This window comes from Etheostoma spectabile, chromosome 20, assembly GCF_008692095.1.
Source record: "Etheostoma spectabile isolate EspeVRDwgs_2016 chromosome 20, UIUC_Espe_1.0, whole genome shotgun sequence".
NCBI lineage: Eukaryota > Metazoa > Chordata > Actinopteri > Perciformes > Percidae > Etheostoma > Etheostoma spectabile.
In genome coordinates, this window is record NC_045752.1 from 1080519 (window position 1) to 1108506 (window position 27988).

The 27988-nt window shown below is 39.4% G+C and overlaps 4 protein-coding genes across 12 annotated transcripts in view; 2 read left to right on the forward strand and 2 right to left on the reverse strand.

Moving 5' to 3' along the window:
- Positions 1–1001: 1001 nt before the first annotated feature.
- On the forward strand, positions 1002–7708 carry cnih1 (cornichon family member 1). 2 transcript variants are annotated; one of them, XM_032499766.1, is made up of 6 exons: positions 1002–1222; positions 2869–2937; positions 3200–3247; positions 5506–5618; positions 5960–6103; positions 6829–7708. In XM_032499766.1, exons 1-6 carry the CDS (start codon positions 1142–1144, stop codon positions 6854–6856), a joined length of 483 nt encoding a protein of 160 aa, XP_032355657.1. In that variant the 5' UTR covers positions 1002–1141; the 3' UTR covers positions 6857–7708. The 2 variants fall into 2 exon arrangements, with proteins under 2 accessions (XP_032355657.1, XP_032355658.1); XM_032499767.1 differs by lacking the exon at positions 3200–3247 and having other exon boundaries at positions 1003–1222.
- Positions 7181–15415, reverse strand: cdkn3 (cyclin dependent kinase inhibitor 3). Of its 4 annotated transcripts, none has more exons than XM_032499759.1 (8): positions 15315–15415; positions 13018–13111; positions 12838–12893; positions 12673–12717; positions 12234–12456; positions 10164–10195; positions 9899–10002; positions 7181–8670 (listed from the first exon to the last, which is right to left on the reverse strand). In XM_032499759.1, the coding sequence occupies exons 2-8, from the start codon at positions 13092–13094 to the stop codon at positions 8581–8583; spliced, it is 627 nt and encodes a 208-aa protein (XP_032355650.1). In that variant the 5' UTR covers positions 13095–13111; positions 15315–15415; the 3' UTR covers positions 7181–8580. The 4 variants fall into 4 exon arrangements, with proteins under 4 accessions (XP_032355650.1, XP_032355649.1, XP_032355648.1 ...); XM_032499758.1 differs by lacking the exon at positions 15315–15415 and adding an exon at positions 14144–14242; XM_032499757.1 differs by lacking the exon at positions 15315–15415 and adding an exon at positions 14138–14232 and having other exon boundaries at positions 13018–13112.
- si:ch211-67f24.7 (uncharacterized) lies at positions 15334–24417 on the forward strand. 3 transcript variants are annotated; one of them, XM_032499726.1, is made up of 14 exons: positions 15334–15442; positions 15944–15988; positions 16271–16435; positions 16647–16747; positions 17758–17939; positions 18380–18500; positions 18673–18811; positions 18905–19000; positions 19094–19183; positions 19627–19772; positions 19970–20068; positions 20219–20897; positions 21932–22035; positions 22254–24417. In XM_032499726.1, the coding sequence occupies exons 2-14, from the start codon at positions 15947–15949 to the stop codon at positions 22354–22356; spliced, it is 2067 nt and encodes a 688-aa protein (XP_032355617.1). In that variant the 5' UTR covers positions 15334–15442; positions 15944–15946; the 3' UTR covers positions 22357–24417. The 3 variants fall into 3 exon arrangements, with proteins under 3 accessions (XP_032355617.1, XP_032355618.1, XP_032355619.1); XM_032499727.1 differs by having other exon boundaries at positions 17809–17939; positions 19967–20068; XM_032499728.1 differs by having other exon boundaries at positions 17812–17939; positions 19967–20068.
- Positions 23306–27988, reverse strand: part of sos2 (son of sevenless homolog 2 (Drosophila)) — a 39442-nt gene continuing 34759 nt past the window's right edge. For 2 of the 3 annotated variants that reach the window (XM_032499696.1, XM_032499695.1), the window contains 3 exons: positions 27869–27910; positions 27583–27686; positions 23306–26475 (listed from right to left, as the gene is read on the reverse strand). In XM_032499696.1, coding sequence (XP_032355587.1) covers positions 25975–26475; positions 27583–27686; positions 27869–27910 — 647 coding nt within the window. In that variant the 3' untranslated portion in view covers positions 23306–25974. The remainder of the gene's footprint in view (positions 26476–27582; positions 27687–27868; positions 27911–27988) is intronic. The other variant, XM_032499697.1, reaches the window with a different exon arrangement.

A 27988-nucleotide genomic window follows, 5' to 3' on the forward strand; every position in this document is an offset into this window, starting at 1 on the left:
CTATCGGAAATATTTACATACTGCTGTGTTAATAGCACTTTCGTTGAATAAACCCTCTGCTTATGCCATTTGTCACGGACATGGGTTGTAATGGCTGTCCATTAATCATGTCAAAATCAATTTTCCGATTATATATGGTCTCCTTAACTTAGAGTTCCCTTTGGTTTTAAGCCATGTATCTGGTTCTGTCCTGTGGTTTTAGTAACTTTCCCTCTTATGTGGTAAACCTGTTGTATATTTTGCCTCGGAGTTTTTTACTTTAACTTGCAAATGTGTTGTTCAGCTCTTTGTATCCTCTCTGATCAAATGCTTACTATTTTTGTTCCTTTTTAAGAAAAACACCTGAGACACGTATCATAACAAGCTGCCTCATGGCATCAGTGAAACTTGAGATATTTGTATTTTCCCATACTTTATAAAGTGTCTTGTCCTATCATCCAAATAAAATGACAGTGATGTTTAACTGGTTTCTGAGGACTGCTGTTTTCAGACTGTTTTTCAGACTGATGTATGATGTGCATACAGTATGGCAAGAGCTACACCATTTTTCAGAACTAATACATTATATAATAAATGTACAGCTAATACATGCTTGCCTATGTCCAGTTTATACAGCTTGGTTAGATTTACAACCTGCATTTAATGTGTATATCAAACTACAATTTTTACAGTAGATAATTTACTATAACAAAATACAAATATGCTTTTGGGAGTTTTCAAAACATAGCTTCGACCTACCCTACTAAACCAAGCAAAAAGGTTAATTATTGAAACTAAGAACAGAAAAATACTTGACACATCTATGGTGTATAATGTGAAACAGAGGGGGCGTTAGGTAGGCGCTTGATGATGGTGTAGTACCAAAACGTTACCAGATGAAACATTTATTTTTGCAAGTTTGACAGTGTGCGGGAGTTTGCAAACTACTGAAATTACCCATAAGAAATTTTAGGAAAGTTGAAAAACAGTGAAACACTGGAGGATATATATTAATCCAGAAGGTGGCACTAATGTAACCACAAGGATATAAGCTAGCTAAAAACTCACTGAAGAAGAAGACACATCTCAAATCAGTTGCGAAGCTGCTGCCTGCATCACCTGCCGACCGAGCCAGGAACATACTAGCAGAACCGGAGAAAAAATGGCGTTCACATTCGCGGCCTTTTGTTACATGCTCGCTCTGCTGCTCACGGCGGCGCTTATCTTCTTTGCTATCTGGCATGTAAGTACACATTTGGACAACTTTAGGTAGGACTGTTGGCCTGCCACTCCCAACGGCGCGGATAAAAGTAGCTAGGTGTAAGACCAGCTAGCTAACGTTAGGCCAGCTTTGTGGCAACATAGCCGGGACGTTTTAGGGGGTTATACGCATGGATGTAGGGTTCACGTCGCTCGTTGCTGATCTTGGCAACGTCTGGACAGAACGTATCCAAGCTAACTCCAGAGAAACTTCCGCAAACTCCGTGCTCGGTATACGTAACATGGAACGCAATGGCTGTAGCGTTATCGTAATAAAGAAAACGCATCCGTTGACTGGCACATACACACCCAACCTTTTGGACGAAAAAAAATTATAGGATGGGGAAGGCATGACACCTCATACGATCCCTCTGATTGGCTAGTACTCGTTATCTGCTCTGGTTGGGTTGGTTAGGTTTAGACAATAGGAGCGTGATTGGTTAATAAGGTAAAAAAAAATGTCAGGGTACGCCAATCAGAGGCAGAGAAGGGCGGGACATGCCGTCGCCGTTCCAGGAAAAAAATGCATGCTAACCGTTGGCTAGGAGCTAAAGTTAGCCAACAGTTAAAACACCAAGACACACACTGTTTTGTCGTATTATTTTAACCCCCTTCCATATTTTACATTGTATTAACCGTAAGGGAATTATAGCAAACTTGTAGTAATTTGTCAGACATGTTATATGATTAGCTAGCTAGTGTTAAGCTGTGAATTAGCCGGCTTCTTAGCAAGCGTAGCTAACCAAACCGTCCAATCCTGGAACGACAAACCCCTCTTTGATGCTGCTACCACCTGTTTCCCCAATATGTCGCCTGTCTTTGTTTTGTAATGCAGTTAGTTTTAATGTCAACATCAGCAGTGTTGTACGAACTGTTAGGTAACGTGCAATGACTCAAAAAGTTACGTTAACATATTATTCCATACAGTCGGTATAGCAAAGTAAACGAGTTATGTAAGAATATATATTTTCTCTTTTTACCAATGTCTCAAAATTTTCAAATAAATGTGACGTGAAATAAAACTGAACATACGATTAATTGTCATTACGTTGATGTAACAGTAAACGTTTCAGTGGTAAACAACAGGACTACATTGAGTGCATTGCTTTGAAAGTGATGCTTTAACATGTACTTGATTAATTGATAAGGTAGTTAACTCAATTTTGTTAATTTTCAAGCATTCTTTGGTTTGAGCCTCCCAAATGTTAGGATTTGCTGTTTGTGTAATTTTGCAAATAGTTGGGTTTTGGACTTTGGCTCTGGGGATTTTAACTATTTTCTGACAATTGTAGGTATTTAACAATTGTCAGACAATAGTTAAAATGTCCAGATTATAATTGGTGACAAAAGATCAATTGACAATACAAAAAATAATCAGATGCGTGCTAATTTGAAAAAAAAAAAACAATACTGCACATAGTGTACAGTTAAAGTGTTGTATATGAACTTCCTGCTCTTCTTAAAATATGTGGGATGAAAATAACAAAGTATCATGTTGATGGAACACTGTAAATGTTCCATCTTAGTAACTCAATTCAAACTGACAAGTTGCATTTTTTTGTTGTTGTTGTAAAGTGTACGTTTACATTAAGTTGCTCTCAGTACATTGTGATTATCTTGTTCCCCCAGATAATAGCATTTGATGAACTGAAGACTGATTACAAGAATCCTATAGATCAGTGTAACACTTTAAATCCGGTAAGTGACTCCACCGTACCTGACACACCTTCCTGCCTTTTTGACTGCATGCAGAAATGCTGTTGAAAGGTCTTTCATTTAGTTGAGAATAACTTTATCCACCTGTTTTTTGTTTTTTTTTCTTCTCAGTCATTTCTCTGCACTGTTATGCTAAATAATCTGCCTGTTATGAATTCAGTGATCTTGTCAGCTGTCAAACTCTAACGCCTTTTTTGTTTTTTCCTAATCTGCTTTTTTTACACTTTTGTTAACGGGCAAAAAGACAATTGAAAAGGTCAAAAAGATTAAAAGAGTCAAAATTGCAATAAAGGTTTGTACCAATCTTTAAAATGCCCGCTCGGTTCAACTCGGTCTGCAGTCTTGTCATTTTGCACGGAGAAGTGTTTGCAAACGTCTTTTCAGTTAACTAATCGGACTTAAAGATGGCGTTTAGCTTGGGATTAGACAACGTGCCACCTGTGCTTCAGGTTTTTCACAGTCACGTATTAGATTGTCTTTTTATATATATATTTTTAACTGTTGTGGATTAGTTCTTGCTTCATTCTATTTTTCGCGACCTTTTAAAGTGCAGCTTTAAGGGTATAAGCGTGAACTGAAATGTGGATTGTGCTTTCTTTTTTTTAATACCTTATCTAATCGAATTGGCTATGCCTTTTTTTTAGGTATAGGACCCATTGTGTGTAATGGTGGACAACGTTAGCTGGGATGATATATTCAGTATTATTGATAAAGTGTAGCTGTTAACTGAAAAGACTTGCAAATGCTCTAAACATGCATGATCTTTATTACAACCTACCCTTTGTTTGCAAATAGTGTTATAGTTACTAGGACGGTAAATTCTCAGTAAACTCGGACTGTCTGGAAACTTGTCTTGAGTTTGACACCAGTTACATGACACCAGGCAAATACACTGTCCTGACAAAGCTTTTACATCAGTATTCATGGTAATTATGTAAAGTCAGATCAGGTTATTGGGATTTTGTAGCAAAATTTGTTGTTGTGAATACTTTGAGCTGTGGATCATGGTATAGGGTAATGCTTGATAATTGTTGGAAGAAAGTGATTTAATTTTGAATTAAATGTTTATTATCACATATTATATCACTCTTCTATGAGGTGCAGTTTGATTCCGCAATTAGCAGAACTAAGCTACTGTATGAGCTCAGTGTTGGCTCTAACCTCCATCCCCTGTGGTTCAGAACAGATGGCTGGCTGCAGAATCCCAACACTCTCCAGCTCAGCAATATTTCAGATCACTGATTGGTTAGTGATTTCAGTAGTATGAGTTATTTTAGGTAAAAGTACAGATTTCTCTGTCATTAATCCATGATGCGGTCCACAGTACTATCTGCAGTTTTGACCATGGCCAGTCTTTTTGCGTGTGGATTGTTACATCGGTTGTTTTGTATTTGGCAGCACAGTGCAGGGTTTTAACACATTATAGCCCCCCCCCCCCTCCGCTCCTGCACATTCCCCTTCCTACACTCCCCTCACCTTTCCATCTGTGGGCTGTTGGTTGCCCCCCTCCCACCTGCTCTTTCTGAATGCATGGCTTCCATGTGGTGCCTCCATCTGCCCCCCTGAACCCCGCACCACATCGAACCCTGTCAACCTGAGGCAGGCTGCTGCATCAACACTGCTAGTGCTCACAGCATGGTCCTACTCCAGTGTGTCGCCCAATCAGTTTGTTTAGGAAGTGGGATGATCTGTGAGTTTGCCCTCACTGCAAAATATGTTGATTTTGAGCTGTGCAAATATTCTCCCGGAGCAAGTTGTAGATGGGTTCCCCCTTTTTACTTGTGGTCAGACTTGATGATGCATGACGTATAACCAGGGTGGGAAATTAACCTTTTCCATCCAGTTGCAAAAACATTTAGTAGATTTCTAAATTGTATCAGCAACTCGCATGATTTGCAACAATTATGTTTATTAGGTAAAGGCTAAATACATAATTTTGCTCCATGGCTAAAGTCACATTTGTGTTTCGGCACATTAGATAGAGGACATCTGAAAGTAATGCATAAGCCTTGCTGTGGGAGTTGTAAGTCAGCCAAATGGGGTCTTTTGTCCCCCTCAGTTTGGGTTAGTGTTCAAATCGTGCAGGTGGCAGGGCTAAATTTTTCACCCTGTTTGTGTTACATCAGTGCATGATAAAGCACTGTTCATGTTTTTTACCTACAGTACCAAAGCTTAATGTCCATATGGCATTTGTGTACACATGTAATAATGTGTAGTAATTGTCAAGCTGGGCCTGAACCATGCATTGTTAAAATAAGCAGCTCACTGGAGCTCATTCACTCCTGTCTTTGACTCTCTAGTGGAGCTGACTACAATTTTTAAATCTCTGGCTCTTTAAATAGCTCAGCCTATCTTTGTAAAAAGGCCTCATTGCCTTTGAGGCTCTGCAACTTAATACTATATTGTCTTCTGAACATTTTTTAAACTTATTCCATGTGACGCCATACTTGGCAATTAATTTGTGTTGACAAGAATTTGTCTAAATAGAGTTGGACTGACTGCTCGGTGCATCTGGATTCTGACATTTTCTTCAAATTTTGCTCTTTTCAGCTGGTGCTTCCAGAGTATCTCATTCATTTCTTCTTCTGTGTGATGTTCTTCTGTGCGGCTGAGTGGCTCACCCTCTGTCTCAACTTACCACTGCTGGCTTATCATGTCTGGAGGTGGGTATCTCGCAGTCCTCCTTCAATTACAAGGTTGGCGGTTTGATCCCCGGCTCCTCCTGTCCGCACGTTGAAGTCCTCCTTGAGCGAGACACTGAACACCATGTTGCTCCCTGGGCGCCTGTCAGCAGCCCACTGCTCCTTACGATAGGTTAAATGCAGAAGTTAAATTTCACTATGCTGTTACCAATTGTACATTGATCAATAAAGTTTGAGTTTATAAAGTGATAAAATTCAGTACCATTAAGTCAGTATTACCTGAAGCCAGGACCTGATGCTTTCACAATGTACAAATGACAGTATAATCAGACTTAACCCATCCCTTTGTTACTGTGATGCAGGTACATGAGCAGACCTGTGATGAGCTGTCCAGGACTCTATGATCCAACAACCATCATGAATGCTGACATCCTGGCCTTCTGTCAAAAAGAAGGCTGGTGCAAACTGGCTTTCTACCTCCTGTCATTCTTCTACTATCTCTACGGGTATGAAATAATTTTGCTACCTTGTTTCTTTGTAGTGAGTGCTTATGTTTCAGTTGAACATTTAGATTTAAAAAAATATATATTTATGTATGAAACTATATGGTTAACTTTATCTTGTGCAAATCTGCCCCATTTCTAATTTTCAAAGTAAAATGTCAAGCAAATTAAGTAAATATGATTAATCTCTTAAAACCTGGACTCATTAATGATGAATGAATATTAATGGAATAGTTAAACATTTTGGGAAATCCGCTTTCTTGCCAAAATTTACATTAGAGATCAATAACTCCAATATTTGCTTTTTAATATAACTCTACAGTTGGTTAGAAACTGGAAACAAGCCTCTCTCTGTAGCAAATCAAAAGTAACAATCGATCTGCTAGCACTTTTTAAGATCACTAATCAACACTTTGTTCAAGATTAACATCATTTGTTAATTAAGAAGCTTTACAGGTGCTGGTAGGTAGTTTTTTTTTTTTTTTTTTTAACCTTAGACAGTCATGCTAACTTCCCCCAGTCTTTTAGCTAAGCTAACCATCTCCTGGCTATAACTTCATATTTACCCACACATCTTCTCATTTAAGCGTGAGAGCAAGTAAGAGTATCCTACTGGGTGACCCAGTGAAGAAGTTAACCCTGTAAAATCCAACATGGCAATGTGTGAAATCTTTGCGACACATTTTAGATATTTGACTTGTTCTACTTTCTCATCTCATTTCTAACAGGATGATTTATGTTCTGGTGAGCTCCTAAACCGGATGATAAAGGAAAAGGACTGACCAGATACTATGATCTTAGTGCTGGAACACTGGACCTGCTGGAGACCATAGATCCAGCAACACAAGACGCCATTTCAAGCGGACAAACTCTCGACCCCCCCTCCACACGCAGCGCCATTTTGAAAACATTTAGCCTGTTTTAAGAGAATATCTTGGTTGCAGCGTTCCTCTCATAGCACTATAGTGAACATTTTATGGAAAATGAGGACAAGCCTGAACGGAAGTTTTCCCACCCTTTTTTATTTTTTAATGTTATAGTGATTTTGATGCTTGGGATTTAAATAAAAAGAATAATTTAATCTTGATTCCCAACTTTTGAGTGTTTACAAAATTAGGTAGACTTTTTCAGGTTTGCATTATCTGAGAATCTGAGCTGTGTGCTGAACTGTATTAGCTTTTCCTGTGAATTAGATTCTGGGCTTTAACAGCTAACTTATACCTGCAGTGGGATTCATTGTTATAACTAAAACAAATAGTTAAATGCAAACTAGACTTCTGTTATTGCTCACAGATACATAGTCTTAAAACAGACATTCTGGGACTTGTACAGTGAGGGCTGAAGTGCATAAGTTATCACTTAGTGAAACGTGTTGCACAGGGACAATCGGTCTGGTCGTCACATCCGTTTTCAAACTGATGTGTTCTATCCATACTTCAGACTTATCATCACATTCAAATGTAATCCCTGTTGAAATCGATGGCAATATTTGTTTCCTTACGTGTGAACACAGTAGCCAGAGATGTGTATGTGACCTGTATTCATCGCCCTCACAGCTATCAATTAAAGGTAGACTCAACAGTAAAATTATATATATTCAGCATTAGGGGGCAACCGTACTTGATTTTGCTTTCTGCATTTGAGCTTTGGTAGGAAACTGCTGATGTGCCATACTGTTGAATGTATCTTTTGAAATTCCTAAACTGTTTGTGATTGGTGCATTTTGTTCATTTCACCAAATATTCCACAACTTTAGGAAATCCAGTGTTTAATGTTTTTAATTTTATTTTTTGTCTCCAAGATTTCAAGCACTCCTCCAGTGTTCGGTCATTTCCAGTAAATCTGGAAAATTATGTTTTGTTTTCTTTTAGATCAGAGGCCATTAGACAAAAGTTTTCATAAATATTTATTGCCATTTTCAAATGTACATTATCAGGGAAAGGGTTGGCCACAGATAACCAACATTTATGTATAAGATCCCATCATGTCACATCTAGGAAATGACAACTCAGTTTAAATTCAAACTAAATAAAACTATCCTGTTATTATGGACTGGAATGTTATTTTAATTCAATACCTTTAAAGAAAAAGTACATAAAGGGGCAAAGAAACATTTTTATTAGTCATGCCAGTAGCATGGCTAATACAAATAGGGCTTGCAGTACTACAGATTTAGTAAAAATGCAGCTCATTGGCTGTGTATACAACAATTATAAAACATCTGTAAAGCCTCCATCCAGTTCAATTTATCCTTCAAGTATGACAAAAACCTATTATTTTAAATGTGCACATTTTAAAGTTAGCATCGCAGCAGGATTTCCTCATCAAGTCTTTGATTATGATGAAACGAGCAATATATTAGAGTATTTTGTTAAAGTGCAATCATCAGCAAATACAATTATATTACACACAATCAGGAAAAAATTGACAAGAGTCTGAGGAGATCAATATTTGTACGGCCTTGATATGAAGAGTAGCAATCACCGAGACAAAGAGCGCTCTGTGCAAACCTCTCCGCTGTCTTGGTAGGCCTTGTACCTTTCCCGAAACTCATGGAGGAAGTTGTATTGCTACGGAAAAGCAAAATTAATTTGTTAACATGTTTGTTTAGAAGTATTACAGCAAAACAATAATTCACAGAGAACAAGCAGCAGTCAAACACTTTTCAAACAGATTACAAAAAGGACGATACTAGTGGTCGTGCACTTTTAAGCCAAATAAATACATTTTACAGTCCCGCAGACCATTTCATAAAAAATATCAGTATTTTACATTCCTACCTTACAGGCAGATATTGTGGTATGAAGTAAAACGCATCTTCTGAATTATACTTTTATATTATTGATTGATTGGCTGACAAGTACAGCGTTACAGATATGTGTGATAGGCTAATATGGTCATTATTTTATTTACAGTTTGTCCTCTAAAGTCCAGTTTATTACAACATAGTATTTGAATGCAATACTTGTCAATAGCCAACTCTCAAATATTTAATGTTGGAGCCCTCTTATAGGGAAATTATGGTATTTTTAAATCTAGGTCATATTTTTATTAATTTTGGCCATTCTGACTTTGGGTATTGCTGCCTTTCAACTTGCCAAAATGCATAACACATACCATACGCTTGTCTTTGAGTCCAACAAAAAGTAAAACAAAGTAATTTAAGCTATCTGTAGACTGGCTAACGAGACACCTGCCTGTTCACCAGCAGAGGCTGTGGGTTGATGTCAATTTAGTCAAATAAGTAGGATACTTATTATTATAGTAGCAAACAAAAGAATATTTTATTTACATGACTGACTTCTTAGGAAACTAACACAACAACAAAAAAATACTAACTGCAATGGCTGGTTATCCAATGGACTATTTGGAGGAGATTGTGATTCATTTCACTTTGATGGCGGACCACATTTGGATATGTAGAAACATACAGCGAGGAACTAAATCTAATTGAAACATTTCTCTTTAAACATACCATCAGGGAGGATCTTTTAAAATAGTACCTGCTTACAACTTTATTATAACTCAACACTAATGAAACATTGGTCAAAAAAAAGAAAAGAAAAAAAAGTAAAATATCCATGTTCTGAGTTTTAAATCACATACTGAAATAAGAGAAAACAAATGGTAGCCTAGAAGGTAGAGCATTAAAAACAACTCTTCTGATATGCAGTGGAAATGGTCAGCATGAATGCTAAATATGTTTATGGTTAATGACGTAAACATGCAAAAGCTGCACAAAGCTATAGTTTCTCAAATGCAACAGATTCAGAGAAAAAAAGAAGAAGTTATTTTCACCTTCACGGTCTGTATTGCTCCTCCTCCTCGGTGCTCCCTGAGGATTTCGATGGCTTTGTTTGGCGTCATTGTTAGAGAGAGCTGAAGCAGCAGACAAGCAGCGACTGAAAACATGAGACACCCATGTGATCAGAGCAGTGAAATTGTATGTGTATGTGTGTATATATCAGACTTTGACATATTTAAAAAAAATAAAAAAAAAAGTATTATAAAGAAAACCATGAAGAGAAGACACATTGATCTTGATTGAAATGATTTTTCGTACCTAATCCAGAGCGTCCAAGACCTCCGTAACAACTGGAGGAGGGGAAAAAAAAAAATCCCATCAAATGCTGAAAGCAAATTGTTCATAGTTAAACGCTCTCATATATTAGGCAAGTCCAGTTCAACCAGTTTCTTCCTGTTGCTTGGTGAGCTGCTTTATCAGCTCACTTGGGGATTTAAATGCCTCTCAGGGGCCTTTCAGCAGCAGGTTTTACATGTCATAGTTTTACAAAGTGACACGTGAACCAGCCACCTTCCTTTTACTGCTCTGCTCTGTTGAGGATGCTGTTAGTGGCTGTGTTGATATGGAGCCTTTACCTCCAATAATCATTAGAAAAGAGCTCAATCACAATAAAAATACTTTATGTAAACTTTGATCTGTTTTTCGTTAAAACATTTAGGGTCTTGTTAGCCCACAAAGCCCGTTCACATTTTAACGAGGAACTTATAGGAGGAGCATATATTGTTCTTGTTAATATGACAAATGACGAATACCATATTCTCATCATTACTAGATACCAAAGTATTTTGTTTTTACAAGAAACCTTACTTAAATTTAAAGGTCCCATGATATGGTGCTCTTTGGATGCTTAGTGGTCCCCTAAAACTGTATCTGATGTCTCTTTTATATAGACCTTAGTGGTCCCCTAATACTGTATTTGAAGTCTCTTTCATATAGACCTTAGTGGTCCCCTAATCCTGTATCTGAAGTCTCTTTTATATAGACCTTAGTGGTCCCCTAATACTGTATTTGAAGTCTCTTTCATATAGACCTTAGTGGTCTCCTAATCCTGTATCTGAAGTCTCTTTTATATAGACCTTAGTGGTCCCCTAATCCTGTATCTGAAGTCTCTTTCCCAAAATTCAGCCTTGTTGCAGAATTACAGCCACTAGAGCCAGTCCCACAATGAGATTTCCTTAGTATGTGCCATTTCTGAGTCTGTAGCTTTTGAGTAGGAGAGAAGGGGGCAAGGTGGAGGCTGGGGGTGTGGCCTTGACCAACTGCCACTCTGGCTCGTTTGAAAGCCATGATGTCTCTCTCCCATGGGTGGGACAAATTCTCTGGGTGGGCAAAGCAGAGAAAGGGGTCGTAACCTTGCTCCTTATGACCTCATATGGAGCAAGGTTCCAGATCGGCCCATCTGAGCTTTCATTTTCTCAAAGGCAGAGCAGGATACCCAGGGCTCGTTTACACCTATCACCATTTCTAGCCACTGGGGGACCATAGGCAGGCTGGGGGAACTCATATTAATGTTAAAAATCTCATAAAGTAAACTTTTCATGCCATGGGACCTTTATCATGTATTATATGTTGTCATATCATTTAAACAAGAAACTTTTTAAAACATAAAGTGACAGAGCAGATATTTTTTGTGATTTGTAATCCATTCCAAGGATGATTGCGTTATGTAAACACTATCTTTGATTACTTTCTATCTGAGGAATCCTCTTTCTGTGCATGTAGACATGCTTGAGTTAAGTCTGCTTGTTATTTATAAACGCCCTCTCAACCAGAAGGCTTACCTTGCGTTCAGTAGTTAATCTGTGTATAATAAGTATAAATAAGCTCTATTATATGAAAAATACAAGAAAATGTGACCAGGAATATAAGGTTCATCATGCCCCCAAACAACTGATTTTAGAAGAATTAACATGTATGGAGCTGTTACGGAACATCCAGCCAACTGGCAGGAAAATAAAAAATTACCATCTCAATTATTCTGCTTTAATTGTCGTAACATGACAAAGAGTATAACCCCTTTTAAGGGGGGGGGGGGGCGCTAAGCTAATACTAAGCTATTATTTAATAGCTTAGTATTGTATGCACTAAAAGGGTGTTTAAAGGCTTTAGGCAACCCTACACTTTATTGTAGGCCCAGTTTAATATGCAACTTAATTTCACACTATATTAGTAGTAGAGGGTCCCTGCTCAGTCTCTTGTAGTTAAGTGGTCCTTGGTTTAAAAAACATTGAAGACCCCTGTGCTTTGGTTGTATTTTGTTTAACACTGATGAACTTTTATAGAGTTGCTGTTTTGTTTTTTCATTTCTAATCTCATCAGTTCACTTACTGGATCACAGTCCTCCTGTTGTTCTCGAGGCAGACCTGCAGCTTCTTGAGTATGTGGCAGCACTGCTCCAGCTCAGGAACGTCTCCGTCTGGGAAGGGCGTGTGGTGAACTGTAAAGCCTCGCTGCCGGTAGACCTCCAGCAGGGAGGGAACCCTGTACTTGTTAAGCTCTCCTCTAGTGCAGAACACAAACACTTCCTGCACCCCTTGGTTCTCGAGCTCATCTGTTAACAAGAAGGAAGCCAAGATGTAAAACAAACTTTAAAAAAGTGTGCTGAATCAATGTAACAGTATGAGATTCTCTAAAATAACTCTCACACACTGCAGTGTGCGGAAAGTGTGCAGTGCCCAAAAGTTCAAATAAAGGGTTAAGATCAACTTGTAAATGTTATTTCCAAAGTATTTTATTTGATTACTAGTAAGAATCAAGTTCGTCTTACCAACATCTTTTTCCAGACTCCTGCGGATATCTTTGTATTTGCAGCCTGAAGTAAGATAAGGGAAACACAGTTTTATGATAATTTTCACAAAACCTTACAATAAAGTAAAAACATAGATAGACATACAGTATATATGTAAAAAACAATGATCAACTAATACTTTACCCGGTAGTGCACATATCCCAAGAAATTGTGAGCATTCCACTATGGACAGAGGTAACCTTAAAGACAATCAAAATATATATACACTGGACATGAACACCGTAATGCTTTTTACATTTCATCATTTAAAAACAAACACACTTTTTTGTAGCCCATGTCAAAAGGAACATGACTGAAACTTACCAGGAGATGTGGAAAGGAGTTAGCTGCTCTTCTTCAACCTCTTCTTCAGATGAGGAGTCAAACTCACTCGTCCTCATGGCTTCAGCCTAACAGTCTAACAAACAAATTTAATCTTTGAACTAGTTTTTTGTCTATTGACTTCACATTGTATGCACTTTAATATTAAAAGTATAACATTAATACTTTTTTTGTTTTTTGGAAGAAGAAAAAAAGTACAATGTTTGCTGTAATGGATCATTTTCAGGCAAGTTTAAAATCTCTTTAAGTTGATTTTAAGTGGAACCCATTGGAAAGCAACCAGAAATTCACTCAAAATGCCACCAGAACGACTGTATGGCATATTTAGGTGATTATGGGCAGTAATGTAAAATGCTGTGTGTATATATAAAAAAAATACAAAACTTGCACATTATACCTCGCAACATAATACAATAGCCCACCGATACTACCACTGTAAAGCTGTCAGTTAGTGAGAATGATGTAACTCTGAGGTGATAAGGCATTTTATTTTGGATTAACGTTAACTTACTTCACAAAAAAGTAGTAAAGTTATTTTATTTTTAAGACTTTTGTTTTTGACTGAATTAGCTACATTATACAGGTCTTTTTTTTATTGTGTGCTCTTCCCATATACCTTCTTTTTATGACAACGTTACATGACTGTGTTAGTAAAGTAAAACCATGATAGGTATGGTCAGGGACGAGGAGAAGCTTTGGTATGATCCTTTAAATAAGCTAGCTAACGTGTCAGCACTTTCTTAAAGTTACACGCCAACCATACTCTGTTAATGGAGTCAACCTGTAAACTATAAACTAAAGTACCTATCTTTTTCTCCATTACCTTAAAGGCAAAGATTCAGATAAACGACAACACATTATTTGACACTGCATTAACATTAATACGTTTGTATGAATGTTGCTTGGAGAGAAATATCTTACTTATAGTAGCTAACGTTAGCTAGCTGGCTGTTTAGCGTTAGCTAGCTCATCTCTCAGATTGAATTCGTAAAACGGAACACACAAACAATTAAAATATGTATGTAACCGTCGGAAAAGAATGACGAGCTGTGCAGCATTACAGACATAAATACATGTGAAAATAATTAATTAATTAATTAGCACTCACGCGCTATTCCTCTCGGCTGTTTTGACAGCCCCGTCTGTTGCTAAGATTTAAAAACTCCTTGAGCACAGCAGCCAATCAGATTCAAGACTTGTCCTGTAACCCCGCCTCTCGACCAAACAAATTAGGCAAGTGTGCGTTCGATTTACTCTACGGACTGATCCACACGGGCGGAGTAAAGAAAATGACGGTATTAACCGTCGAATTTCTAAAAAGTTGTATTTATACATATATATTTATAATAAGTTATTATTAATTTTAATAATAATAATATTATTATTATTATTATTAAATCGGCACAATTCATTTGGTAGGCTATATAATGTCATCTCTCTAATTTATATGTTGTTTTTAATCATTTTCTTATATTAATATAATAGTTCTGATCGTTTCCCTGTCTTATCTAATTAGTATTTTACAATGATTTGTAGAAAATCACACTACCACTGACATAATTTTCCATTTACATATTATTTTAACAAAAAACTACGCCGTGACGTGAACAAATAAAGCTAAATTAAACAAAAAAAAACAACTAAACATGTTGGTAACATAACAGTAGAACAGAATATATTTACAAGTATGCACAACAATAACTAGTGCAATACTTTCCTTTATGGCATTTACATGGCCCATAGGCTATAGTAGACCTGACTCCTCAGTGAGCTCGTGCGGGACATCTGGTGTCCGCGCAGAGCAGCACGCAGCTCACACACGAGACACCCGCCTTCAAGCACCGCAAATGACTGAAGACAAGTCGAAACACTGGAAGTATTAAGTTTTTTTTGGATTCACAGCATCTTTTCAGATGTCTGCAGAAGCAATATTGAAGAGCTTTAACTGAGGTGAGTTTCGTGTGGTTTTCTTGTATATTTGTTGCTTCAGCAGTCAGTTTCTGCCTTACGCTTTTTTTGGTGGATTCTTTACTATTTGGACACCGCTGACGTTACAAGTATGCTTAGAAATATTATATGTTTTTAAGTAGCTAGCATGCACAGCAGTCTTGCGAGCTTCTATAAAATGTGACTTCGACATATTTTCAGTTCCAGAAACGTGATATAAAATAAGGATATCTGTTATGAATCTGTTAAAAACTGATTTTAAATGATGTATTTGCAGTTAAAAACATGAGGCTATTATTCCGTTTTCTAGTTTTTGCTGATCCGTGACTTACCTTCTGTCAGCAGAATTATAAGGAGGGATCTTGGCTCCTGCAGCCATTTCCCCTGCAGGGCTCAGCTCTTTGGCTGGGTTGCCAGTTCCTTTGCAGAGGGGCTGCTGGCAGGGGCAACATCTGAGCAGGTACCACAAACAAACAAGATTATGGGCACCTAGGTCATTCAACCTGGTTAAGAATGTTATTATAATTGTTCTAGTAAATGTATAGGCTTTACTATATAGGTAGAAAGAATACCTGATGACATAATTCACATTAATTGTGCTTCAAACCAAAACTACTAGATTAAACTCGGTGCATGCTTATATTCAAATTCTGTTTCTTGAAATGTATGTGTGCATTTGGTTAGGAAGAGGTTAAAGAGTCACTTTCCTGGGAAAAAAAATAGGTTGACTTTCCCGGCTTTGTCCCTCTTGTGTGAATGCTATCTGATCTATGTTTGGAGTGAGTTACACAGGAGGACATGCTCTTCTCTGAATAGTGAACTCACCAAACTGAACTTTACTCTGCAGTCTATGAGCTAGAAATATCAAAAAGGTTATTCGGGCTCCACAGTCTGTGCACATTAATAACCGAGTGTTTGCAAACAGCCTTGTTTGTGTGTGTCTCTCTCTCTCTCTCTACAGGTCATGAAGCCTCAAGAGGCAGAGCTTGTCACTGAAATCTCCAAGGTATTCTGCACCTTCCCTCATTAGCCAGCTTGACCTTGGTAAAGAGACAGCTTAATTGTAAAGCTCCCTATTATTTGAAAAATGTGCATTAGATGGTAAATACAATCCATTTGATGTCCAAGAGTGCAATCCTGGATCAAAATACAGTTTAGACATTCAAATGATGTTCTTGTCTACCTTGGCTTACACTGATTACAGTCAACAGAAGTGTAAAAGTGTGTGCTTTTTGTGGCTTGTTAACATCTAATTTTGAGCAATACATGACACCTGCTGTGCCGTCAGTTGCAATGCATGGTGTCAGAGCTGAAGACGGGGTTCACCAGCGCTCTGCTGGAGCTCAGTCAGATCCAACATGGAGACACGTACCTGCGGGAGGAGCTGGGGGAGAACCGCAGGATCTGCCAGAAGAAAGCTCTTCGTTTGGAGACTCTGGTCGAGTCCCTGAGGGTGAGACTCAGACATGTTGAACTACTGAAAAAAATCGAATGTGAAAAGTTTGGTAACAGCATGTGTTACATTTACATATTAATTTAAGGTAACGCAAACACGTTACCAGCACTCAAATTTGACTGGATTCTCTCATGTGCATCCATAACAGATATTACAAGGAATAAATGTACACATACTTAGCTTTACCAAACGCCTTGTCATCCTACAGGAAGAACTTGGAGTGATGCAGTGTCAGATCTTACAGCTGTACAGTAACCGACAGAGACCTCTGCAGGATGGAATGAGCTCTACATCCAAACACAGAGAAAGGTAAACACAAAAACACTGAACTACAGTGTGCACAGAATGCACAGAAAAAAGGATTCATGAAATAGAAAGTAATCAAAGATAGTGTTTACATGACCAATTATCATCCTTTGAATGGATTACACATCACAAAAATATCTGCTCTGTCTCTTTATGTTTTGAAAAGTTTCTTGTTTAAATGATATGACAACATAGAATATGTGATAAAGGTCCCGTGGCATTAAAATTTAACTTTATGAGGTTTTTAACACTAATATGAGTTCCCCCAGCTTGCCTTAATTTCAGGAAAGAGACTTTAGATACAGTATTAGGAGACCACTAAGGTCTATATAAAAGAGACTTCAGATACAGTATTAGGGGACCACTAAGGTCTATATAAAAGAGACTTCAGATACAGTATTAGGGGACCACTAAGGTCTATATAAAAGAGACTTCAGATACAGTATTAGGGGACCACTAAGGTCTATATAAAAGCATCCAAAGAGCACCATGTCATAAGACCTTAATTTTTTCATCAGACTTTAGTCATTCCTTTATCTGCCTTTACTTAAGACTGAAAGCCCCCCCTCACCTTGGCCCCAAAGCACAAAAACACATACAAGAAATGAAGTGAAAACATGAAGGAAATAACTTTTTTTTTTAAATATAAAAATATTGTAATTACCAAAACAAATACAAAAGTGACAGCTCAAATATTAAGGCAAATGCAGAAATGTAATTGGTTTCATGTGTACTTTGTTCTAAGGGGCCAGAAAAACTCTTTCCTGGTTTGTAAACTTGCTGTAAATTTCTGCCATATCTGACCACATTACACAAAGTGTAAAATCCAGAATATAACATAAAAGTCTTCTTAACTATGTTTTTGTTTTTTTCATAGGAAATCCATATGTATAGTATATGTTCATTTTAATGTCATAATTCTCAGTGGGAAACAATTAGTCATATAAAAGGCTGTTTATACCTAGTCAGCAAGTGGTAATAACGTGCTGACTAGGTAACATTTTTTAAAACAGACATGTAAAACCTGCAGAGAGACATGTTGCCATCTGTCCACTGTTGTGCAGCAGTGACCCAGCAGAGTCGGCCTGTGAACAGTGCGACTGTCCGTCTGCTCCAGCAGCCTTTCTGTCCAGAGGGAAACTACTCCTCCACTGTTTCCTGCAGGGCCTCAAAGCGGGGCTGAACGAAGGCACGGGTGAGCAGCTTAGTTTAACTGGATGATATCAAATCACAATGGCGCCAACAATAAGCACATGAAAAATGTTACATTTGCTATCAGGAAGACGTTTTATCTGTACCAAATTTCACACTTGGCTTTTTAAAACCATTTAATCTTTTATAACTTAACAACGACAGAATTTCCCCGTCGTGGGATGAATAAAGTATAATCTAATCTAATCTAATCTAATTTAAGTGATACAGATGTTTGGGATTTGTTTGTTACTGAAGCCACTTGACGTTCAAGTAACTTCCAAAACACTTTAGCAGTAGATTTCAGTCCTTTATTTTGGTTGTCTACTTTAAGATGAACACAGTGGGGATTAAACTTGATGTTAAGTCACATTATTTGTTGAGTTGAATTGTTGATTATGAGTAAAAGGCACATCTGTGAAGCTTCAAATTTTTTTTGCACAGATGCACGGCATCAGGTGGCGATGCAACTTCTGCATTCTGAGTGGGAATACGTGTCAACCTTGAACCAGCTGTATGAAAAATACAAGACACCAGCAGCTCATCAGATGACTGTGGAGCCATAGTAAGTGCTAAACAGTAGACACTAGAACTTAGAAAAGAACAGCTCAGGTATTTCCCTTTCTAAAAAAGACCAGATTCTATGAATTCCAGACAGATGCAACAACTTCAAGTGAATATTCTCTTTCACCTTTGCGTTAAATCCCCTCGCTTTGTTGTTGTGTGTCTTGATCCAGTCAGACATACGTGAAGATTGTGGAGCAGCTGTTACAGCGACATCTGCTCTTCCGAAACACCCTGCAGGAGCGGTTATCTGCTGAGCACTGGAAATCTCTGGTTGGAGACATCCTGGTGCAGCTTATCGGACAAAATGACGTAAGTAGATGCTCTTTTTTTTTTTTTTTTTAAAGGATTTGAGCCCATTACACTGAACACTGACTTACAATTGCTCTGATTTGGGATGTCCAGACAGCCTTTTCGGATATGTACCTTCAATACACAACCAGCCTGGCGTCATTCCTCTCACTGGAGTTCAACAGATTGAATCATTCTGAGAAAATACAGGTATTTAAAGTGACACAGCGTTTACATCATTCAGTCATAATGTTTTTGAGAGACCAGACGTGCTGATGGATATTTTATGTCTGCATTTAACAGTGCGGTCAGATGGAGAGAGAGGAAATGAAACTGCTCTCCCAGCTGTTGGCACCTGTCTCTCGCATACACAGCTACCTGAGCCACATTCAGGTGAGGCAGCAGCCACAGTGAGTCCACTTTACAGAGCTGCAGCTACACAAGGCGTGACACTGCAGGTCCACACTGAACCTAAAGTTTAGGAGGTTGATTTTTCAGGATGGCTAAAATAAGACATTAAACCCATGAGGTTGTTATTGTTTTGTTTTTTCAAAGATAGTAGACGGCCAGAGATCAGTATCAGAATCATAAAAGGGTTCATGGTCACATTGAGTTACAATTAACATGGAATTTGCCTTGGTGAATGGTGAAACACATACTGTATCTACAAACAAAATAACTGTTTTGCATAGGATAAAAATGCTGAATGGGTTGCGTGCAGAATGTGCAAAAAATAAAATAAAAACAAATAGTATATAGTATGTGCTATGGGCAGATGTATAGTCCAGGGTGGAGGTTAATGCAAAGTGTAGTGACTAGGGATTTTCCTTCTGCAGAACCTGTTGCAGTGGACAGGTAAAGAGCATCCTGATTGCAGCCTCCTGCTGGGAACTGAGCGAGCGCTGAGGAGCATTTTGTCCCGCTGTCATGAGATCCTGGAGGAAGACGTCCGATGGGAGGAAGGAGAAGGAGCTGGACAAAGGTTAGGGCGTCACCATCTGACAATCTTATCTATACTAACTCTAACTCTATAGAGTTAGCATAGTTAGTTAAGTATAGACAGCCAGGTTGATGCCTCTTACATCAGATTACCTGCTTATGTCGATTTATATTGACTGCCTGTGTTTGTTTCGTTGGCTCATTAACAAATTCTGACATTAAAAATGTATACACATACAGCTGCTCTGATGCAGCGGCTGGTGGATCCTCTGCAAATTGTTGCACAAGGAACCAACAGACCAGAGAATCCCAGCGCGAGTCCAACACTGCAGCTCAGAGGTGAGTGTCGCCCTCGGCTGGCTTTAGTCAGTACAGCAAGCACAGGAACACCTGCAGTGCAAAAATGTCAAGCTCAGACATTTTCAGACAAGTGACTTCACAGCTGATGTGGGCATCCTGTTATAACAACATCCACTCTCCTTCCTACAGAGATGACCAGCAGGCTGTCAACCTCACTAACGGAGTCGACGGCAGTCACTCGATGCGTCTGGAGTGCTGGTCCTGCAGCCCAGTGAGGAGGAAGGGCTGTGGAAGCGACCGGACCCTCCTGAACCAGCCAGCCCGGGACTGTGGACACGCTTACTGCTCCCTCCTCACACCTGACGCAGCAGCATGGGGAGAGAACAGCGACTCAGGCCAGGGCACCTACAGCCAGCCCAACGGGAAAGGCAGCACCGGGCTGGAGGCGCCTCACACCAACCACAGCCTCGAGGACTGCGAGACAGACCCAGATGACACCTCAGCCTTCGATTACTCCTCCGTCACCTCCTGCAGCCCAGACGGCACCCTCCGCAGGGAGATGATGAGCAGTAACAGTGGGGAGGATGAAGAGGAGGACAGCCAGGTGCCGGTGCTGTTGAAGCCCTCATACAGCCAGCAGCAGCAGTCAAGGGAGCCACCCAGAGAGAGGACTGTGTGTTTGAGGTGGCAGATTCCCAGATTAACCCCTCACCCACCTCTGAGAAGCACTGCAGGGCCGTGTGTGGAGGGGCCGACGCCATGCCTCGTCAGCTCCTACGGGAAGAGGCTGGTCAATGTCAGGAAGGGGTCTCCGCCTTTACATCCAAAAAGTGCCTTCAGGCCCATCTGGGATGATCCATCCAAACAGGTATTTAGTTCTTAGTATTTTGTTACATAAACATTATGTTTTGTGCATCCTGGGCCTTCTTTTGGGATATTACAGTATCAGCAACATCCTGGTTCATAATGAAATATTGCCAGTTGCCATTGGTGTAGTAGCATGCACTCAAAACATGCGAAAAACTAAAAATTAGTCAAGGAGCACATACCTCGGCCAAGGCTGTGTAGACCTACACATTCGTGATATTAAAACCAATATGAATATATAATATTAAATTGTACTTTGGCACCTCCTCGTGGTAGACTGGTACAGCAACACATTGACTGCAGTTTCCATTGAGTGTTTTTTTTTAACTTACACACTCAAACAACAAAGATACTATACTTGCATACCAAAATATGTATATAGTTGCTTTAATAAAGGACAGTGTTTTATGTGTCAATGCAAATAGTGATACATAATCCCCGGACACATATACCAAATTGCCATTGTTCTTGAGGAAATAGTGAAAATGTTCAAATATTTTAAGTCCACCAAAATCTATTCACAGGTTCTTGAGAATTTCTGACATATGGGAGATACTGTAGGATAGGACGTAATAAAACACATCATAGTATATACGCATTGAAAATTTAAAAAAGAATGAACAGGTTAATCAGCTTGTTAGCATGTTTTCATTAAAACATCTCTCTGTATTGGACCTTACGCAAGTTACGACATAATCGGGTTTATTGGGCAGACAAAGCTCCTCCAGAGACACTGAGGACATTCCACAGGCTTATTAGCCTGATCAACACCATAGACAGTATAAGTTGACACCAGACCCTTCTCAGTTAGAGTGGACTTGCAGAGCAGATCTCAAATTTGCCGGACATTCGTCAGGGTTTTCCCAACCTACAGGCTTAGTAGTACCACTGGTGAAATTATCTTCATGTGAAAGACAAATTGGTGGAGAATTTCTCCAACTGGTGCCATATTTTCCAGACAACTCTTTGCAGTCCTGTTTCACTGTTGCTCCCTCTAACCTGCTCTTTGTATTTCCACATCCTTGCATGTACTAGGCTGATGCAGCTCCAGAGAAAGACCACAGACAAGGCTTCGTACCGATTCAAGCCCCAGCGAGGCAAAGCTTTCAAAATTTCAACCCGAGTAGAGAAAATCTGAGGTAAAAGCCTTTATCAGGTAGAACTATGACAGTGGTGACACTTAATCTTCACTCTAATCACAGTGATCCAGAAATGTACTAGCAACAACCAACCAAATTCACACGTGCATTGTGGCTATCAGCGCAGATATAATATACAAATACAAATTTGATTAGTTAAATAAATATACTTTTACCTGTTGCTTCTCTGAGCTTGAATTTTTCTTCTATCTCTTTAGACCAGGCCTGCCTCAGCAGAGAGGTAACCATACTGCAGCCATGAGCGGTGGAGGATTGTGGGAGGACAGCGAGGACAGCGAGGGACCATGCAGCACCGTTTGACCCCCACCCAGCTTCAGAGACAAGATGACTATAACTTAAAACTGTAGAACACAAAACTTTGAAGTTACTATCAAACTGGAGCCCAATTTGTGATTTCTTTGATGGATATATTTCCCCCAAAGGCCATGACAGTAACGCATGAATGTCGAATTAGTGACCCTTAAAAAAAGTTCAGTTTCTCTGTTAAAGCTGAACCTTTGGAAACATGACAGACATCTTTATTTGGCACTTAGGTTTTTCCAGATTAGCTACATTTTGACAACTGATAGAAATATATGTATATATTTTTTTAAATGCAGGTTTGACTTACACATTTCTGGCAGAATTACAATTTGAAAAATTAAATATTCCAGACAATTTTGTATTTTAACTGAAGGTGGTTTTATATGACATCAATGTGTAGCTAAAGAAAGGTAACATTACTAAGGAATAACGTTTAATCGATTTTAATATCTAGCTAGCTAACTATTTTGCTTTCTGGTGGAGAGTTAACGTTAACTAGCCAAAGGTAACTTAGCTAGATGAGGTCTTTTGATAGAAAGTTAACATTAGCAAGCTAGCTATTTAACTATGAAGCTATGTTACAGATAACAGCCGGTTATCTTATAGCTAGCTTAGCACAAAGTCTGGACAAACCAGCCTGGTCCTATTAAATAGTAACAGAATCAACCTAAAAGCACTTTTAAAACTCACTAATTAGCATGGTGAATCTCGTTTGTTTAATTTGTCCAAAAACACAGGTGTTACTCAGAGACAAGAAGTATAGTCATAAATACAGAAATAATTTTGTGGTAGGCCTATCACTCTTCTCATTTGACTCTCAACCACAAGCAAAAAAGCCAAACCTATTTCTTTATCAATTCCTCAATCTTTTCAACGTGCCAATACCTAGCTATAGCTTATGCAGAAAGCTAAATTTACTGTTAAATAAAAAAACGAGAGCATTGAATAGTTCAGTACAAAATAAGACTGGGTGATTTATTAATCTCATCAAGACCATTAATACAAAGCAGTTAAAAGGCCACATACCATCAAATAAACCAACAGCTGGATTAAGCTGTTACAGTGCCACCGGAGGAAAACCAATCTGTTATTCTGTCAAGGCTGGGGTTTAAAAACAAAACTAACATAGAAAACAAAAAGTCAAATTTGGCGAAATTTACCCCACCAGTACTGACACTTCGAAACTTGGAAATGGACATGAGTGAAGACCTTCTTCTTACAGTCACTGGTGAAGACAGTGAAGGGATTTGACTTTAGCCGTCATCCTCCAGAACTCCCCTTTTATCTCTAGTATGATCAGAAGTTTAATCATCCATTAATCATCCATCATCACGTGCACAGAACAGAGCAAGAACAAGGGGCATGAGTGAGATTTTGAAATTATGCTGACATTCAGCTCATGGTGGTCAGACATCCTCAGACGTTTGTGTCTTTTAAAACACACAGGGATAAAAGTGAGGTGGTCGACTTTTGTTTTTCTGCCCTGATCCATGTAGAAAGTGAGTTTCAACAGTTGCATAGGGCCATAGCATTTACAAACATGACCTATCACAACTGGGGCTCTTCAACAGTACAGCCTAAAGTGCACAAAGTGTGTTTCTCAGAAAGAAAAGAAAAAAAAAAAAAAGTCCAATTCTTCACTATGCTCAAATACTTGCAACTGAAAATAAGTTTGTGTATGTTCAACTGCAACTTTAATACAATTCCAACCTCGGTTTAATGAGTGTTAGCATTAAAAATCTTTGAAAAGGAGAATAGACAATTAGTAGGATGTACAAAGTGAAGCACACGTCTAAGTAAGTGCTTGGCATATTGAACTGTATTTTTTTCTTTTTTCTCATTGCGTTAAAACAGCTAAGGGGCAGGGAAGAAAAAAAATGGCTTTCCTCAGTTAATACTCCCAGTGTTTCAACTGGAGATTGTCTGTAAGTAAGTTAGTGACAGTGACCTGTTTTTTTCTGGTTTTGTTTTTTAGTTTTTTTTATCCGACTGTAGCAGCATTGGATTATTAGGCAATATTCGACTGAACAGATGCGGATGAGGGTACAATACAACAGGGAAAAAAAACTTGTCACTTTATACAAATTATTTAGTTAGTGTATACATGTTATATATACACAGTATCCACAAACATGTACAATTTCATAGTGTATAGCTTTGTTCTAAACATTACATAGGCAACTTTATTTTTTAGCATTTTAGACACCATTTGCTTATTTCTGTAAAGTAGAAAACAAAATAAAAAGGCACATCTGAGCATGATGTATGGATTATTTCAGTCTTTCCAAAGTGAAACAATGTTTTCAAGCAGAAAAAGAGACAGAAAGAAGAAGTTGAGTAGAAGAAGAAGTTCCTCTTTTTCATTGTTTTTTTAAGGTATTTTGAGCCACCACTGCAGGGAGCTGACCCAGCTCTGGTAGGAGGTTGCTGCTTCCAGTGCTGAGTTTTAATACCAACGAAGAAGAGTTGGGTCACTGGAACTTGTGAAGAAGAGCACAGTGTCAAGACAGCAGCGCATGTCTGTACGGGGATCGGTTGAGACATCAGCTTTAGAAGAGATGGGGAGAGAGAAAAAAAAAAACACGCGTCTCTCTTTTCTCTCCTCGTCTTTGTCCTGGAACGGTGCCGTTTGAGATCGTAGCAGACCTCCCTCTGTCAGCGCAGACAGATATTTTTAATATCGGATCAAAATCTGCTGACTTTGCCCAAACTCAATGTGCAAATGGAGTGTTCTCGGCTTTCGCTGCCCCATTTGGGCTGAGAGGACTGGAGCCTGGGGTCAGAGGTCACCGCTGTGTGATTTTTAAAGGCAACGTTTTGTGGCTGCGGAGAGGCTTGTCTTCAAATAAAAAAACAGTCAGACAGTTTGACTCACGTCTATACAGTCACAGTGTACAGTTGAGATACAAGGTGGGGGATTCAGTGTTACCTCCTTTATGCGTTACTAGAATGTCACATTTGTTTAAAAAAAGAAAATCCCTTATCCCCCTGCATACAATAAGACTTTGGCAACTGTTTATCAGTTAGTTTGAAACACAAGTCAATGGAAATGTCTGCTGCTCACAGCCACCGTGAAAGAGCTATGTCTAAGTGGATCGTTGAGGAGGAGAGAGGTCTTAAAAATCTGTGAGCTGCAGCAGGACTCCAGATGATGTCAATGCCCAAAGAAACAAAGCATGACATTTGAGGCTACAAAGTCCAAGGCCCCCCCCCACATTCACCCCACCCTGACAGAGGAGTGGGACGTGGGGTAAGTGTAAGTTAAGAGTGTGATGGGGTGAGAACTTTTATCAGGAGCAGACTCCGTACATAACAAACAGACACAGACACTTGACTCCTTGTTGTTTATTAGCTGGCACACCGGTGAGGGTTTCTCATTGGCACAGAGGGTTTATGATGAAGGCGGAGCTACTGATCCCCTGAGAGGCACAGCGGGGGTGTGACTGTTTGATGCAGAGGGCGGGTGGGTGGAGTTAAGAGCGTGTGGAGCAGTGTTATTCTTTCCGATCAGTAGCTTTGAGTCCACTGTGTCGTAGTTTGCAGGATACAGTTTGAAGTTTGCATTTCAAGATCACCTCTAGGTGTTAAAAAAACAAAAACAAAAAAAATGCAGACTCACTGGCTGCTGTCGGTGTTCTCCACCAATGAGAGGCCTTGTAGCGGTGGCTGCAGCAGCTCCCTTTTGTATGTCTTTGGTGGGAGTTTGGGGAGTTGTGGGCTGGAGTTGTGGCGTGGGGGGACAGGTGGAGCAGTGATGGGGACAGGAAGAGGGTAGAGGCTGTTCTGGCTAGCGCTGAGCGGGCAGCTCCGCCGTGGGATGCGGGGGGAAGGCGTGCTGGGCGGGGTGTTGGGGGAACTGGGGGAGCTGCCAAAGTCCCAGTGGTATCGGCCCACAGGGGAAGGCTGCATGTTGACTGGGTAGTTGATGAAGATCTCCGGGGGCCGCTGGGGCACCGGGGGAGGCGTGTCGGGCAGAGGGTCGCGGGGTGGCGGAGGAGGAGGGCTGGGCAGTGGGCCATCCATGGGGGGACCGTTGTAGACGTGCGCTCGGGGCTGGTTCCTGGGCAGAGGAGGGGGCAGCCGGGGAGGGATGGCTGGGGGGCTGTCGGAGCTCAGCTGAGACACAGAGACACATGGAGATCAGAACTGTGTCAAAACAAGATGCATTACTAAACACGTCACCCTGATCCGCACAGTGCAGGTTAGAACCGAGTGTGTAGCAGTGGTTTCAATCATGGAGGGTGGGGACCCCACGAGGGGTCACAACATAAATTTGAGGGGTAACAAGAGGATTATAAGAAGAAGATTTCTTTTTTTTTTTGCCCCACAGTGTTTTTGTTTTTACACTTTAAGTTTAGTTTTTTTGTAAATTACCAAATGCCTTTACTTACTTTACTAATGAAAGACAAAAATTTGAGTATAAAATTCAGCTGTCAAAATGTACGCATAAATAACGAGTTAACGCAAATAATCTTATAATACATCTAAGAACAGGAGTAGATGGCAAGCAGAAACAAAGCTCTTTGAGCCGAAATAAATAAATAAGCCCTTCTCATGGTTCCCTAGACTAAAGACTAAAGTTATTTACTGTTGATGGAAACAAATACAATACAACTTGAGCATTAAAAGCCTGAAATATCCTTTTTAAAGTACATTTAGAACAGATTAAAAAAAAAGTGATTAATTTGCGATTAATGGCGAGTTAACTAGGACACTTGCGATTTATAATTTTGATCAACTGACAGCCCTAATAATCAGATTGTGCTTGAACAAGGAAAAACAAAATCAGTGGAACTGGTCCCAACTGGCAGAAAGCGATGAGGACTCACAAGTAAACATGGTTACGTTTTAAAGTCAAAAATTCAAAAAAGCAGGGAACCGCTGTCTGTGTGGATGCATTCCTACCATCATCCATCCGTGTTTCACCGTAGGAGCGATGTCTCAGATGTCATACTTACGTGAAAAACGTAGTCCTTCATAGTAAACCAATTGTGTCATTGTGTCTTGTTTAATAGGTAAATATCTATTTTAAATCATTGTGTCCTGTTTGGGTCAGTTAGTAATGTAGGCCATAAAATGCTGCTAAAATAAATCTTTTCTCCAAGTCACCTCAAAGCATAGCATTGTTATTTGCACTTATCGCTATACGTTCAACCCTATCAAACTGAGTTAAGGTGTTTTAATTATGGGCATAATTGACAGGAAACGATGCCCTGCTCTTACTTTGGCTTCAGACATTGCGTCTTTCCTTCGTGGCGGCAGTGGAGGTGGCTTCTGCAGCTCCTCCCCAAGCTGGTGGAGGCTGCCGCAAGACACAGACTGGAACTCTGAGAAAAAGGAAAGACACTCCTGGAGTTAAAAAAGCCGTATGGATAAAAGGCCTTGCTCACTATCACAGCACGCAGATCACAAAGTGAGTTTAAGAGCATAAGAATGATTCATCGGACAGTCCGGCAGAAAGCAATCAGGTAAAAACTACTTCATTGAAAACAGAAAAGCCCACACTCACTTGAAGGCGGCAGAAGAACAGGAGCAAATATGGAGTTGCTACCTGAAAAATGTAAATAGGGAGAAGACGATTGATTTCACAAGAAAGGTGCACTGCATGCTCTAACCATTTGCATTTGTG